General features: G+C 46.8%; 1 protein-coding gene across 2 annotated transcripts in view; it reads right to left on the minus strand.

Annotated features, from left to right (window-relative positions):
• Nucleotides 1–16,478, minus strand: part of ptprub (protein tyrosine phosphatase receptor type Ub) — a 157,573-nt gene extending 141,095 nt beyond the window's left edge. For both annotated transcript variants that reach the window (XM_049025265.1, XM_049025266.1), the window contains exon 1: nucleotides 16,221–16,478. In XM_049025265.1, coding sequence (XP_048881222.1) covers nucleotides 16,221–16,326 — 106 coding nt within the window. In that variant the 5' untranslated portion in view covers nucleotides 16,327–16,478. The remainder of the gene's footprint in view (nucleotides 1–16,220) is intronic.
• Nucleotides 16,479–17,770: the final 1,292 nt, after the last annotated feature.

Here is a 17,770-nt window from a genome sequence, read left to right on the forward strand (position 1 = left end):
GTATATGAAAACCAGACCGACATAAGGTTTACATTTAAGACAGATTCCCTGGTCAGTACAGGGTTGTAGGACATGACTGTTCGCTGGAGTCCCTCCAGCACACAATCAGCCATTCCCACAGCCAAAGCCCCCCAGTACACACACCCATACACACACGCACACGCACACACATACACACTCAGTGCTCCGTCATGGACAGGCAAACTGTCATATTCAAATACACAAATTTCCCTCCCCAGCGGCTGTTAGAGTAAAGACACACGCACACACATTTGCACACCCATGAGATCACAGCCATGTATAATTGTGTGTCCTTACTTCCCTTATCTGACAGGGAGAAAGACACACACACACACACACACACACACACACACATCTCAGTTACTGGAGCCCTATGGACCAGAGTCAGTCCTCAGCTTCAGCGTTGATGAGTTCTGCTCTGTTCTTGCTAAAGATGGTTTCAAAGTCACACAAAGGCTCCTCGACCTGAAAGTCAGGGATGAAATCAGTGTGCAGAAGGTGAGAGAGACCGAAAGAGTGTGTGTGTGTGTGTGTGTGAGAGAGAGAGAGAGAGAGAGAGAGAGAGAGAGAAATGCACATAGTTAACAAGGCAGTGAAGAGGAGAGTGAAGGATATGGTATGAGGCTGAGAAAGGAAGGGAGGTAAGTGGCCTGCTGTGGAAAGAGAGGAAGTGAACATCAGACCATCTTCATGAAGAGGAGACACACACATACACACACACACACACACAAACAGACTGACACACACACACACATACACAGATGCCACATTCACAGGCCTCCTAGGACAGCACCCCCAAAGCAAGTATTTAGAATTCTTCCTTCTTTAAAGGAATACTGCAGGTGAGGCTGTGGATGGGGGGCAAGGGGGGGGGCCCAACTTGTGGATTGCTGCTGACTTGGAGCTGATCTAGCGAGTCGGCAACTTTTGTCAGCGAAAGCCACGTGTCTCAGCAAAACGCCCTTTCGTCTTTTCACCTTTGTCTGAAGACGGGACTTTCATCCTGAAGGGCAATAATTAACTAGGCAGGTATTACAGGTAATTACAAAGTATAAGCAGCTATGGCTGAGAAGAGTTCCACTTATTTAACCTTGGGAGAGCGCAGGTTTGCACCAAGAGTTCCGCAATGAGCAAACATCGTCACAATGTTTCCAGAACGCTCCACAAACGCTCCGCCTCTGCTCGAGCGGCTCCTGCGGCACCGCCACGGCCCACAAACCGAACTCTAAGGATGAGCACCTCACCCTGGGCTGGAGTCGCCATTTTAAAGGGACAACGAGCTTGGCCACATCGCCCAGCACTGCCTGGGAGACATTTATACTGGCTGCCCAGTGTGCCCAGTTGAAGCGAGTCCCTCTCTCAATTAGCGTACTGACGGCTGTAAATCCCTTTCTGGGATGAGGGGACGCTAACACCTCTGACGTCAGCGCTCAGTGACTGCCAGCAGATCTCCCATCTAAGCACAAGAGCTGCAGTCAGCTGCCACTTGGCACCGGCTGCAGAGCCAGAGCTGCATTCTCTAGTTTTCGGTAAAATATGGAATTTCAAAATGAGACCACCAGCATTCACCAAAGGCTGGAAAAACAAATACAATCTCCACACAGAAACTTTAGGGCCCCATAAAGCCTCAGAGAGCTTTTTCCCGGTGAGCAAACGTCCTGCACGCAGATCCTTGACCATCGCCTCCAAAACCAGCATCAGCGTTTCCCTGGCAACTGCTGATAGCTGATCACCGTTTTAACAGAAGCCAGATCCTCCAGCTCGGCACCAGCAGCTGATCCCTGAGTCACGCGCAGCCTTAGAAACCGCTGCGTGACGATTGGCTGCCCAGCCTTGACTGCGCCTTCCCCCATCCCCATCCACACACGGCGACACCAGCACCAGAAACCTGTCTGCCAGCACCGCGAGTCGCAAAAACACTGATCACCTTCGCAAAAACACTGATCATCTTCGCGAAAACACTGATCACCTTCGCCAAAATACTGATCACCTTCACAAAAACACTGATCACCTTCGCCAAAACACTGATCACCTTCGCCAAAACACTGATCACCTTCGCCAAAATACTGATCACCTTCACCAAAAACACTGATCACCTTCGCCAAAACACTGATCACCTTTGCGAAAACACTGATCACCTTTGCGAAAACACTGATCACCTTCGCAAAAACACTGATCACCTTCGCCAAAACACTGATCACCTTCGCCAAAACACTGATCGCGGCACTTTGACACTGGCGTGCCCTTTGAACGTTGGGGCAGCTTACTGAACATGCTAAATCGCCTATTAAATTGTCTGTTAAATTGCCTGTTAAATCGCCTGTTAAGTCGTCGGTTAGACGATACCCCTGAACAAACTTCACCTTTAGGGTTGGGATGCAAGTCCGTCACCAGGCACAGGAAGGTACATATGAATCTGAAGGTACGTATGTGTGCTGTAGGAGATACTAACATGCTAACCAGCGCTGCCCTCCCTGAAATGAGAAATTAATAACACAAGTCTTTCTTGCAGTGCTTTTTTAGCGAGGGTACACACTGGAGCAGAGCACCGGAACATTTTTTAGCCATTTATTTTCATCCCATTTTTTTCTTAAATTTAAAAATAAATGCAGTAGCGAAGATTTTTCACACGACGGAGCCTCAATTTATCAAAAGCTACTAGCGAGAATCTTGAAATGTAACATGAGGGGTGTCTGCAGACATGTGACACTGGCTGGTAAAAACCCTTCTTTACGGTATTGACACCTACCGATTTTCGTGTGTATGAAATATGAAGGTGAGTGGAGCGGTTACTCTGACGTAATGCCATGCCCTCACACTGCAGCAGTGAGACAGCTCTGTGTGTCTGTGTCTGTGTCTGTGTGGGTGCGTGTGTGTGCACTCGCCAACGCATGCAGTCCCCTGGGGCCACGCTCTTCATCGAAGAGGAGATAATTACAAAGGAGGACAGACCGGAGATTCACCTGCAGCACAGACACCTTGTCATTACCTGCCCTTAAATCTGGCTCCTGATTACAGGACGCTTCTCTCTCCAGGGGAGACCCCCACCCCCAGATGCCTCTCCCTTGCCCCCCACATCCCACACAGAGCTCATCTCCGTTCCGAGCGGCTCCTTGGGGCCCCTGGAGGGCCGCTAATTGCCCCGGTGTCTCCGCGCTGGGAGCTTGCTGCTGTAACAATGGGAATGGGGGGCTCGGTCCCTTTCTCTCTCCCCCTGCACTGCCAGAATAATGAGAAAAGCAAATGCAGGCTCCGATTCCACACTGCGCCAGTGCCCACGACCCCACGCCTGTCTGAGTCCTCTGGAAAATGCACTGCACCGGAACTAATCCCCAATGCTTAATGGGCCCGGCACCAGTGACAGAGCGAGCAGCCACCATCCGCCCCCCCATGACAACAGGTGTGTGTTCAAAAGTATACTTTGGTTTGAATAGACAAATGAGCAAATTTCTTCCTTTGTGACACTGTACAGCACTGGCGCCAGCAGGAAGATGGCCGACTTTGTATGGTCTGCTTTTCCCACCCACGCTGTAGGGCCCGCACACTAACCACGTCGTTATTGCCCATACTTATACGGCCCTAAACAGGGATGGGCATCCCTCTGGCACCCAGGTCACTGTACCAGTGATTCTTGCTTTCAGACAATGTATCCCACGGGCAGAGAGACCTGACCTGACCTGCACAAGGACACGCCATGAATAATCACTGGAGGGGGAGGGATTCTATGAGCTTTGGGCCAAAATGTTGGGGCTTCCTCTCTAATCCTCTTACTGCAGGAAGCTGGGGACCGCAATTCTTAAAGACCCCCCCCCCACCCGCTGCTCTTTCCCAAACGGCCCGGGGCATCGGTGAGCTTTTCTGTTCTACCTCAGCTCATTTACCGAACCAACGGGTTGATTAATTACCTTCTTCTGCCCGGCGTGTTTCCGGCTGTGTGTCTGCGAGCGAGTGCGCGTGTGTGTGCACGAGCGAGTGCGTGTGTGTGCGTGTGCGAGCGAGTGCGTGTGCACGCGCAAGTGTGTCAATGTGTGTCTGCTAGTGCGTCCCCAAGGATCCAAACCTTAGGCTCCAGTTCTGTTGGGGGGGGGGGACCATGAAATGTTACAGACCACCAATTAAGTAAATACAAATTAAGCAAATTAAAGCAAGTGAGGGTCACCAGGTGGTGGCAGTTGGAAGGACATGGGAGCCTGACCAGGCAGGGCAGCGACTACAGACACCGATCCTGCTGCTGGTGTCTCCCAGTCTGAGCCGAGCCGCGGTTTAAAGGTGGCCGCATCCTTCAAAGGAAATCGCTTTAAGTCATCATGATGTGATCCTTTGCATTTGCACAAGCACAGGTATTTTGGAATGCTTGCCTAAAATGCCAAGCTTGGGGGGGTGAGAGCACAGGGTCAGCCAGCATACAGCCCCTCTGGAGCTGGGGGATAAGGGCTTTGCTCATGGGTCCACAGACACGTGACTATTCAACCGAGGGTGGGCCTCGAACCAGCAACACAGCAGCAGGGATCAACATTCTGATCACCATTCCAGAGCACCACCGCGTGGGGCTGCGCCGTCATGGTGACAGTGACAGGCACCAATAGCTCCCCCCTCTGAGAGACAGCAAGTCTTTCATTCCACCTAACACCACCACTAACCCCGCCCCAATGCCACCCTAACCCCGCCCCAATAACACCCTAACCCCGCCCCCTTCCAACCAAGACTTTTGCTCCATGACAATTCCATCCCATCGAGAGTAAACCCCGCCCTGCAGAGACACAAGGTCCAGTTAACAGCCCAACGCAGACAGAGAGCTTCCTTAGGGGAATTCTCAGTTCAGCTATGTCTCTCTCTGAAGTCTCGCTCTCCCCATCCAGCTCAGTCAGCTTTTAACACAACGCTACGTCCTTCTAAGGGAGATCACCTTTTATCAGGAACAATGCAGCTAACTGCATTGTCTTGTACAGGCTGTATCAGACAAAAAAGATTCAGTAGGCAAGATGCCTTTCTAACCGCACAATGACCCAGTATCACCTTTTTCGAATACAACAAAAGAGAAAACAAATACGAACAAAGAAACTGGTAACCTGTCCTTCTGCTAGTGTGACTCTTTTTTTAAGTGACTGGGCCAGCTGTTCAAAGGTACTTTGACTTAAAAAGAATTTGGCTTGACGTTCAGTCTAGAAGCGTCCCAGAAGAAACAGGACTCTGCACTTCAGGGTGACAAAGTCCATCACAACTGCCATCGAAGCTCGTATTGCGTCATTTCACTACTTGAGCTTCCTACGTATATATCTTCTGCTCTAAAGGAATGGTGAATGATGCAGGCATTGTGGATTATTTCCATCCAAAATGATATCTGATGATATTCAAAATGAGATTTTTTTGTGCTTTGAATTTGTACATGACATATTTCCAAGATGAACAGATTAATTTGAAATATGAAAGAAATATGATCAGTTATGCACACAGACTTAAGGATGGATGAGTTCCTGTATGAGTCGCAAAGTGGGTTTAACACTGAATGAATGAGCGGCCAATGAGAGCTGCTCATACAGAGACAGCAGCCAGCCTCACCTTGAACTGACACAGTGAGTGACCAATGAGAGCCGCTCATACAGAGACAGCACCCAGCCTCACCTTAAACCGACAGATTGAGTGACCAATGAGAGCCACTCATACAGAGACAGCACCCAGCCTCACCTTGAACCGACAGATTGAGTGACCAATGAGAGCCACTCATACAGAGACAGCACCCAGCCTCACCTTGAACTGACAGAGTGAGTGACCAATGAGAGCCGCTCATACAGAGACAGCACCCAGCCTCACCTTGAACTGACAGATTGAGTGACCAATGAGAGCCGCTCATCCAGAGACAGCACCCAGCCTCATCTTTAGCTACAGAAATGCCACTGCGGGGCCCCCATGTTACTTGCAATCAAACTGCCAGAACGGGTAAACTAGGAGGAGGTGTTTCTTAAGAGGGGAAGATAACATTGAACAGTCCCAGAAGGAGTAAGAAAAGGGTATAGATTTGTGGGGGGGGGGGGGGCGTCCATTGATGATGTACTTCTGATGGCTCTTGAAACTGTAATCAGCAGCTCCCCCAGGCCAACCCCCTCCAAAACAATTGCAGTTTCTCTCTGGCCATCTGAACAGATTCATTGCAACCATCTGCGTCGCTGTGAATAACAGCTTTCCAGGCCAAATCATGCATATTTATTTATCTTCATATTACTAATTTAATATTAATGAAGCCAATATTAATAGCATTGACATTTCACAAAATTTCCAGGACTCTGGCAATGAAAAAAGCTGAGCTTCCGTACCACAAATCGTATTTCCAGACTGACCACGCTCAATAAACCTCTAAGTGACGGTTGTCAAAAAACACTGCTTCCACTCTCAACGACTGGAGACGGTGCCCAGGGGGACAGGATCTTAAGGCTGCAGTGTCCAGGAGAGGAGCGTCTATTCAAGAGAGATGCTCTATTCTGTCACAACTGTGGGTGTTACCTGATTAAGCCCCCCATCCTAAAAGCATATGGCGCCCGGTTCAGTTTCAGGGAATGTGAATGGGAAGAGGTGAGGAAAGTGAGAGATCGCAGGAGAGGGAAAACGGGCAAGAAAGGGGTGAAGGGGAGAAAAGGACACACGAGTAACAAAGGAATCTCAAAAAAGGGAGGACAAGAAGAGGAGGAGCTAAAACAGGAAAGGGAGGAGCACAAAAACAGCCACCATCTCCAACACACTGAGGAGGAGGAGGAGGAGGAGGAGGAGCAGAGAGCAGGAGACAACTTTGCCTTCAGGGGTAGGAAACAGGATGTGGGTGAGGGAGCCCAACCCCCGCGGGCTTCAGAGCACCTCTCGACAGCCCCAATTAATCAAACGGGGAAAAAAACTGGAAGCTGTAATTAACTCAGCAAAGCGGGCGACTTGAAAAGCCACTCGGAACACCTCCAGACTGTCAGCTGCGCGTGGAGATCTAATGAAGGTGAATGAACGCCTTAACCATGCCTGAAGGATTTCTGTTTTCCGTGCTTATTTGCTAAGAAGACACGAGGGCCGCGGCTGGACCGCAGGGCGGCGAACTCTATGCCACGCCCACGTGGCACGTCATGCGAAGACAACTCGTTCAGTTATCTAGAGGGTGGGGTCAAGAGAAAGTGACCTTAATCAGACAGACTGCATTCGCGGCCTGCTGAAGGATGGGGGGATGTCGCCGCTGATGAGGAAGTGCATTCAGTCAGACAAGGATGCTTGAAGCGCCCATCATAACGTCCATGGCTGAGAAACGTCTGGAAGGCAGTGAGATAATGATGACGACCCCCAGCTGACCTCCGGCAGGGTCATAATACTTTGTTTCCAATGAGCTAATAATGAGGCGGTCAGAGGGTCTGCGCTCCGGCGCACTGGAAATATTCCAGAGGGCACAACTTCAGAGTCGATTTTCCAGAGGGATTCTCAAATTACATTTCATTTTAAAAAATAAATTGTGGGGAAAACAGTGATACGTGTATAAATCATAGATCACAAACTTGATTACATAAAACTAGGTCATGTCAAAATTTATGTCACACTGAAATTCCAGACTCTTGCATGGCAGTAATCATCTGAGAATAGTAGTGATTGTGTTCTCCAGCAGGGGGAGACAGAGAGTATGTAAATGCTCATATATGGCATACAGGACCCACCCTCCCGGACAGGTATCTTGCAAGCTTGTCCCGTCACCCGGGCTTATTGTCACGAGCCCCCTGTGCACAGTGCAATAAAAACCATACCACCATAACGGTGTCCCTAAGGCACCTGCTCCGCCTCCTCCGGATTTCTCACTAGCCCCCCCCCCAGCGATTTCCGAAGTGCATGTCTCACCGAAGACAGGAGTCAGAGGAAATTATGGAACCATCAACATAAAGACCAGAGCTGGGTAGGGCTCACCGAGGGACCTTAGAAGACAATCAGTCACAAAGGTGAGAGAATGCATCTGTAAACTGCAGCTGAGCATCAGGGAGGGTCAGTATGTCCATAGCTGTGTTAATGACACACCAGCTGTGTGTTTCATACTCCACGTTTAAAATGGATGTTAAACCACCTGTGATCAGTAATCGTCAGCTGAGAAACCTCACAGGGATACACCATCCTCACAGGGAGACACCAACCTCACAGGTATACACCACCCTCACAGGAATATACCAACCTTACAGGGATACACCATCCTCACAGGGAGACACCAACCTTACAGGGATACACTATCCTCACAGGTAGACACCAACCATACAGGTATACACCACCCTCACAGGAATATACCAACCTTACAGGGATACACCATCCTCACAAGGATATAGCAACTTCACAGTAATATACCATCCTAACAGGGATACACCATCTTCACAGAGATATACCAACCTCACAGTAATGTACCACCCTAACAAGGATACACCATCTTCACAGTGATCTACCAACTTCACAGTAATATACCATCCTAACAGGGATACAACACCCTCACAGGGAGATACCATAATCACAGGCATATACCATCCTCACAGGGACATACCATAATCACAGGGATATACTAACCTCACAGGGTTATACCATCCTCACAGGGACATACGTCTTGTGTGTTCAGCAATGCACTTGCAAATGTGCTGCAAATGATCTATTTGCCTCTTCCTGAAGGTCCCTAAACACCCCCTGCTTTTCACAACCTCCCATGTGAGGTCACCTTCACTAACAGATATGACCAGGGGCTAAGCAAAGGAGCAGAGGAAAACAGGCGCACACACAGATACGCGCACACACACCTGCACACACCCCCCATGCTGTGAATTCTGAACTCAGTCACAAACATGAGTGAGCATATCTACAGGAACTGGGACATGTCCAAGGCCAGACTGACACAAAAACACCCTCTACGCACAACATTTTAAATTAATTTATTTAGTAGTTGCTTTTGTCCAAAGTAACATGAATTTCTGAGAAAGCCGGGGCAGTCAGTCACTGTAACAATTGGGGTTAAGGGCTCAAGGGCCCAGCAGTGATGTCACTCTGCCAGCCACAGGATTTGAACCAACGACCTTCCATTCTAACCCTCAGAGCCACTCACTACATTCACAGGTTCAAGAGAGAAGTTTCAGAACCTCTTTTGTACAACTAATCAAACTCAACCACTGAGCATTACCGAAACATATTAAAAGACTCTGGTCTAGTGTAAGCTATTTAATGTACAACCCCCCCCCCCCCCACCCCAATTACCTTTTTATGATGTGCTAAGAGTTGACAAATGTCCTCAGCCGAAATGCTAGGCGCAAGTCCTAACTCCCAGCCGTAACTTAAGGTACTTCACACCCCAAGTTCAAAAACAACCCACTGAATTTTTATTATATTCGGTTGGGGGTCTTCATTCAGATTAACGTTTCACACAAAGACGCCATTTCAGCTGTAACCAAATGTCCAGCAAGACGCCCCGCATTAGCAGCTCGAAAGTGAAGTCTGCCAAGGTTTTGGTACCAACAAAAAAAGGTGTTATTTCACGTTCAGAGAGTCCACTGCATATTTGCATCACAGATACAATGAACTCTTAGTCAGACACAATGTTTGTTTTTTGAAAGGGGGATGGAGACACAATGTGGATCTTTTAGAGGGGGGTGGATTTGAAGACATTTGATTGGATAACTAGGTAGACTGACCCAGAAGGAAAGAACACTTAAGAAAAGAGCCCTCATTGCAAGGTCATCCACACCAGCTGGAGGCTCTGTGGAGCAGCTCCCTTACACGTGCGAAGGTGAATGTGAACACTTTCGGCGAGGAAGACGCAAGCCTCATCAGAATGAAAAGCAGCACAAGGGTGATCACGAGGTCAGGTACAGATTGTGGCATCCGAGAGTACGAGGACGTTCCGAGATTCCTGAGAGCACTGGAGGTACTGGAACGTTAAAAAACATGATAGCTAACCAGGACCGTTCATAACAAACATGATCAAAGGATGAGTTAAATCACTGAAATTACAGTTTTTGGCAGGAAGACGCTTGCATTATTTTTTCTTTCATGCAATATGAAACCCGAGTTTCCATGCTGGTCTGTGCAAGGCGCATTTAATGCGTCCGCTCCTTCAGGGTGTATGTCTGCTGCTCTTATTGTTGTTAAACTCACCTGAACAACAATAAAAGCTCCTGCTGGTGACATTAAATCATCGCCCCGGCCCCTTTCTCACCCTTCAATCTGCCTCTCTGACCCAGCAGGGTGTTGGCCAATCTCCCGAAGCAAACTGCTAGGCACCAAACAAACCAAACCAGGGAAAAGGGCACAGGATGCCTGGCACGACCGCACAGGTGACCCCCCCCCCCCCCCCATTACGATTGAACTGTTCTGATGCAACAGCACACTCAGAGTTCGCGAGCAGGCCGCAGCTAGACTCCAGCGGATACTCCAAAGTAACAGCTCCAGCTGGCAAGCTGCCAGCCACCTCTCCTCACAGCGCCTCCTACTGGAATGGATGACCTTGCGAAAGAAGCCGGTTCCCTCTGCCTACAGATACACTTCCCACGCAGATAATTAAATAAAACTGAATTTCTGAAGTAAATTAAATCTGAAGTGGTACAGCTTTAGGCTAAGAAATTTTTTTTTAATTCTATGTATCCTAAATATTTCCATACCTAGTAAATTCCAAAACTGAGTCCTTTCAGCCAAAATTCACAATCAGCTGAAATGAAAGCAGTAAAGAGGAGAGCAAAAGGCAACACACCGGGTACAGGCCCACAATGATTCAGCGGCTTCTGGCAGAGCGGGGTACAGCTGGCAGCGGATGGCGATCATAACAAAGCACTTCAATAACCCTGATTTACCATGGTCTGCAAACAGGGGGCGCTGGTGAGCCACAGCTCCCCACACACCCAGAAACACACATCTGACAGGGTGGGGGGAGAAGAGAGGGTGGGGGGATGGGGCAGAGCCCGATCTTGGCTCATGAGTCAGAGATCTCTGTCACCCCTCCCCAGGGAGAAGTAACGCCCCCTCCAACCACGGAACTGCCATGCTCAAAGGCCCCCCCACCCTTCCCTGACAATCCACTGTCATAATATTGATCTTTCACCAAAAAAACCCTCCCTTTTCTTCATCTCCCCCTTTTCATCTGCACAAGCAGGACCAGGCCTTCCTTTCAACTCCACCAAAAGTAAAAGAGATGAGAGGAGTACTGGGACAAGTGGGGGCTTTTACCTAACTGGTAGGATACAAGGAAATCAACCGAGGGCACTCCACTGTTTTCATGCCCCTCCCCCCATGAGAAGGCAAACAGCCTGGGGTGTTTACAAAGAAAACATCTCCTGTGACACACAACACCACTTTGCCCTTTTCACCTGCTGCCTACCCCATGTGATCTCGTACCCTGGAGACCAAACCTTAACAGCCACAAAGATCTGACACAACAAAACAAAACAGCACTGAGTGAAAACACAGACCCAGCTCGATCCGCACCCTTTCAGCTCAGACTTTCCCTCGCTCATCAAAGCCAGGAGCATTTCCTCTCCTGCTGCTGATCCCACTTCACCCCTTGACCTCTAAACCCTGTGCCCCTTCATGAGGTCCCGTCACGCAGCGGAGACTGACCCAAAACACGTGGAAGGGAAGTGACAAAATAAAACGTCCTCACCCCTTCATAGACGACACCTGGCATTGCTGGGTGCCTCTCTGCCAGGTGACAGATATGCTAGGCAATATAGAGGAGGCAGCCGCCTTGTTAGGGATGACGAGGCTATAGGTGAGGCAAAGGCTCAGAGAAAATTTAAATGAGAGTCGCTGTGCATCTACCCAGGATGCAGAGTCCCTGCCAATGACCCTTCGATCCCACCATAACCACTACACATCTGTTGCGGAGAACAGACTGGTGTTTGGCTGTCCGCAGATTCCATCACTAGCCCTGCACCCCTTGGCCCCTTCGACCACGTTCCATGTCTGGTGCTATCAGATAGGTTGGGGGGGCAGCTGGCCAAGACATCTAATGACAGCGATGAGGTTAAACTCCTGGAAAAAGAGCGTGGGCGTGATGGCAGCGATGAAACGGGCCGTTGAAAGTCCATCAATGAAACGCGAACAGCTATAAGGTCCCAGCCTCCCCCGCAGACATGTTCAAACACATCAGTAGCAAAGGTGCTTTCACTTCAGCTTGGGCCAGGACAGCTAGGCCTGCTAACTCACACACGGATACAGTGGGACTCCACAAATCTATTATGAATAATTCCCATAATAATATTTTTGAAAAGCGCTCACTAACGTTTATTATTAACGATAAAATACCCATATTCAGTGTCACTTAGCGTACCAATGCTACATGAAGTGGCAACCCAGTCGGGATAATCAGGCAATTTTCTTCAGCTGTGCCGTTCCAATTAATCTTTAATTATCTTCATAAGGATTAATAATTCTTCAAATTGTATGATTCAGCTTCATCTCTGCTCTGTTTTACTACTTGACAGAGAAGGGCTCACTGACGTAGTCTCTGCATCCCTATTCATGAACACGAGACTTCAGCACACACCTGTCCGCGGCCTGCAGAATTTGTTATACAGACACAAGAGGACTCTGAATTTCAGTTCTTCACCCTACAGGAAGCAAATGAAGTATCTCTGCTGTTAAAATATATAAAGCCCATACATGTTAATAAAAGCTGTAATTTACTAAAAGAGTTCAAAATATGTTTTTGCTAATGCAGTCCATAAACCATAAAGAATTTCTATGTCATTTCATTACAGGACACCGTAACTCCATTCTTATTCAGTGCACTCCTTAGCTATACTGACTTGTGAATGAGTTAAACATGTTTTTCCTGTGCGTCAACACTCTTATCTAAGAAATCTATATTAGCCGAGATGTGCTTGCGCTGCCAAGTAAAATATATGCATTACAGGCGGGCTATGAGGGTGCAAGCTTGAGCGCGTGTGTACGGCTGGCAAGGCGCGCCACGCGCCGTACTCTCCAGCAGATGAACTCCGGGGGAGTTTTCCCGCTCCTCGCGCGCCTGGCGATCTCGAGGCAGCGCTCGCGTGTGGTGTGCCCGTTCTATTTCTGCCTCGCTCTATAAGCCCGCGTTCCCGCGTCGGGCAGCTGCGCGCATACCATTATTTCTTATGAATAACTGTGCGGTTTTTCTATCAAAGGTTAAAAATGTCCTTTCTCCAGGGAGAATTATGCCAGGAATTGCAGGTATGCCATGGATTAAAAAAGCACCAAGACATGGCTCTGGTTCTAGGCGAATTCATTACTTGACTCACTAAATAAGTTACAATCTGTTTCACAGCCGCTTTTTATAATGTTCGGTTTTATTAAGTAAAGCATTTCAGCTCACAATTTTATGGTACACGTTCGCCCAGAACAGACGGCGGCGTTTTTCACTCGTACTCCGAGTACCTTCAGTAAACATAATAACACTGGTAATATAAACTATGCAGTACACCTCCCACACGGTTCGTTTTTACACGTTTATTGATATTTTCTAAAGGACTAAATACAAAAAAAGACATTTTGTATCGATGCAGATGCATCTTTCAAGTCGCTGGCGAGGCATTATAACCTTTAAGCGCATCTAATGTAATGAAAGGCCGGGATTTGAAGTTTACAGCTGAGCATAACAGCTGAAATTGCGAAACAACTATAAAGGGATTCGGGTAGCACGTCCAAAACGAACAGATGTGGCGTTTTTTTTAGCGCCTTCCTTGGAGATAGAGAAAACGGTTTCATTAAAACACTGTTTCTGAAGATGGCTTCTGGTGGGGTGCGGTCTGGGCAGATAATCTCTTTTCCGTGGGAAAACAGCAAAGCCGCCGGCGGAGAGATTCGGATGTAATGTGGCGCTATGAAATCACAGAGACCGGGGCAGCCTGCTTTATTTTCCAAGGCGTAATTCAAAACATGTCCTACAGCGTGGCTCGAACAAACTAATACCAACCAGTCAGGAGGCTGTAGTCATAAAGCGGAAACGGCTTCGGTGAAAAATAACAAAATCAGTCGATCAAAAAGTCAGGAATAACATCCGTGTAAAAACAAACGCAGAATGGACGCGATCAAATTAAGCAGTTACAGCAACAGGTTAACAGGCTTACAGGCCACTAAATGCAACCTATTTCGTTAACTTAAAATCGGTAACTTCTAGATAGGGCCGAAAACAGGTTTTGTCAAGTCGAGCCTGTGAAGATTACAGTAGCTCTGGCACACGCATTTACCGCCGACGGCTGCGGCGCTCCAGGTCCGCTACCTTCCACACAGCGGTGATCTCACACCATCAGCCCGTAACGTCGCTCATAAATAACAAGACACGGTTCGCAAATTATACGGCTCATATTTAAAGTCGGCGATCGCGTTTGGAAATAGTCACGCTGCCAAAGAAACTGGAGCAGAAAAATGAATGAGTCGCGAAGTTCGCTTAGAATAGCGACACGCTGTACCGATGAATTAAACAAAAAGCATGCGGAGTGTTGGATCATATTGTGTGAATATAATCTTAGAAGAGTCACAATGGGTCAGTTTACATAATGAACTCAAATAATATATTGCCTCTAGTAGTATATTGGAATAGTTCAGATCCTCAGTATACCACTAAAGTCACGTTATAATTAGATGTAACCCGTGTTTTTCAGTTATCGAAAATGATCATTAATATCCTTGATGGTGCTGCATCATTGCATCATTCTCTTCTATACACACACACGTGTATGTATGTGTGTGTGTGTGTGTGTGTGTGTGTGTGTATATATATATATATATATATATATATATATATATATATATATATATATATTCACCAATGGCAAGGTGGAACACAGTGGGTCGCTTAAATCTCCAAAGCAATTTTCAAATACTGACGGATGTTACTTTGCGTGCCCAGATTATGCATTACTATAGAGTTTCACCACGTATACCAAAGCACACGTCGCCGTAATATCTGAACGAATGACAAGTCATGTTGTTTAAACAGAACCCACAAAGACGCACAAAAGTGGACATTAATATAAATTTGTCTAAATGCAACATTTAGTTATTATTATTATTATTATTACTATTATTATTATTATTATTATTACCAGCCTATTATTATAGATCCATTATAAAATTATTCAAAAATACCCGTAACAAATTAGAAGCTACGATTTTCTTGTCCATCGGAGCAGAAAAACTTTTCCAAATGTTCCCTGAAGAAATTTCGCTCAAGTGATCACGGCCAGTGTCTAGGTCCCGTCTGCTTCACAGGGTCAATATGATCACGTTGGAAGGGAAATCAAACAGCCCACAACGATCCCGTCCCCCAAGCATGCAGCCGAGCTACGCGGACGCTCTGCTCACAACTGCCATCACGGCATTCACCTGCTTTACATGCCAGCAGAGAACAGCGAGGGCGAATGAGCATTTAATAGACTAACAAGTGCATCAAAAACTTACGGCTGTGAGACACAGTGAGAAATACCGTCACCTCAAATATACGCACAGCCAAAAGTAACATAAATAATATACACAACGTCCACTGTCAAAATAGCCAGTCTGACTTCCTTATAAAAAAAAACACGGAAATATTTTAACAGGCCAAAGGCACAATATCACCTAGCATAAATGCGTAACTTTACGAAATTATATCACTGAATAACAGTTCAGAAATGTCCAAAGAAAGGCGAATACGCTGTGCTTGTGGAGTGCATGGATCTGGATCGCCTGCAGTTCAGGTGAGCACTAAACAAGAAAACATCTTATGTTCGTGATTTTAACCATGTCTACTATAAAGACTGCCTATGGTGAAAATGGGAACGGCGAGTCGGGTCGGTTTCCCATCAGTCCATCGAACATTTATTCCCGTCGTTATTTTTCTCTCGCTCAAACCCAATTGCACAACCTCTCCATGCATATTTAACAACGACGCAGCAAAATGCTATTTAATGTACCAACAAATAACTACACATGATCAGGGTGCCGTCTAATTTCCAAAAATGCAGAGTAACGTACAGAAACTACCAGTTTAACGATCCTAATGAGAAAAGGAGAAAGCTCAATAACAGATTTATAAGATCCCGAAAAGAAAATAAATTACAAAAGTTCTCAGTAGTAAAGGCAAAAGACACTCCCCCGGGACACGAAATTGATCACCGATTAAAAACAGCTCTCATATGTACCTAAACTTAAACAGATAACTTTGCGAGTTAGATGCGCATTGTTACTCCGCCAGAAAACACTGGCTTTACCTGTTGGCCCTTCCATGCCATCGGCGTAGATCTGCGCGGCCAGGATCACGAGAAAAACACAGGTGTTCATTGTTTTAGTCCAGTTGGGATTATGAGCAGAAATCATAACAGTCACTCCGGCGAAACTAGTGCGCAAGTGGCGAACTCCAGCCCATCGATCCCCGAAATCCTGCTAAAAGGCTGCTGAACGACTCCGAGAGTGAGACTGGAGCGCTGCGATCCCTGCACACTGACGTCAGGATAAACACTTCGACAGGGGCATTTTTTTCCCAGCCTTATATTCCCCCCCAGTCCTGCGTACAGAGCAGATTAAAAGCAGGTGTGGGGCGCCCCCTCGTGGTAATTTCGAACAAAACCGTAAACCGACGTTCCAGCGTCAGTTGTTTTTGTTCCAGGCGGCGGTTTTATTAATATTTCACATATAAAGGTTCTCTGCTCTAGATACATAAATTGGTCAAGTGCTGACAGATAAACAACTTATTAAATATTACTGTGTTTTTATTGCAAATGTGATTAGTGATTTTGTGTAAGGAAATCTGACAACAGAAGTAGGAGCTGAAATTTTGCCTGGGACTTTAAGACAAAGACGATAAAAGAAATTTGGTCAATTTGAACACATGGGTTGCTGGAAGTCGAGAGAGAGGGTAAAGCAACATTTTTACTAGAATGGAAGATACCACTGATTTTCTTACCGTCCCGATTCGATCCAATACCAAGATTGGTCTGGCAGATACCGGTCCCAATATTCATTGCTGGTAAAACCCTGACGGTTAAAACCGGTGGGGGGCAGTTGCTGACGATTAAATATGCTGACCGGATGGTGGGGGGGAGGGGGAGGGTACATTCCGTCAAACTGACTATTACGTTTTCCTAGTCACTAGTGTCGAATCCCCTGAAAGTCTTCCCCTCTCTCCTCTCTACCTGTCTGGAAGGAGTTCGCGTCCTGCTTCCTATAATAACGCAAACAATTAAATGACCAGGGTAAAAAAATTTAAATCGATATTTTAACGTTAGACTTGATTCTCAAAATGAAGCATTCAGTATTAATCTGCATATCCTTAATTGTGACCCAATAATATTTCCCAGGATATCTACGTCACCTTTCCCTTTATGAAGAACAGCAACACGTCAGCAGAAAAAAATAGACTAAATCCTCATTCTGCAACACCCGTTGTTTGTCGGAATTAGGAGCGATCTAGGAAGACAATAACGTGCAGGAAAACAGCATCCATCATGTCAGCAATATAAATAGGTGTGTAAGCAGGGGTTAAATTAGAATCAGAGAGGAGGGGTAGCCCCGTCAATTACGGGGTGGGGGTGGTGGTGAATAAACCGCTCTTTATCTTAGTTTGTCAGTTATATGCATTTATGATCACAAATTTAAAGATGCAGTATGCTCATTTGTCGACATGTTGTGTTACCACTTTAAAGCAATACAAAATAAACAAAAAAAAATTTGACAAAGCTACTTTGATATAAGTATTGTACATGTCACGTGGTTAAACAGTACTTGAATTTTTGCAACGTAAATGCACCAAGATGGCTTATCA

The sequence above is a fragment of the Brienomyrus brachyistius genome, chromosome 9 (genome assembly GCF_023856365.1).
Source record: "Brienomyrus brachyistius isolate T26 chromosome 9, BBRACH_0.4, whole genome shotgun sequence".
NCBI classification, from domain to species: domain Eukaryota; kingdom Metazoa; phylum Chordata; class Actinopteri; order Osteoglossiformes; family Mormyridae; genus Brienomyrus; species Brienomyrus brachyistius.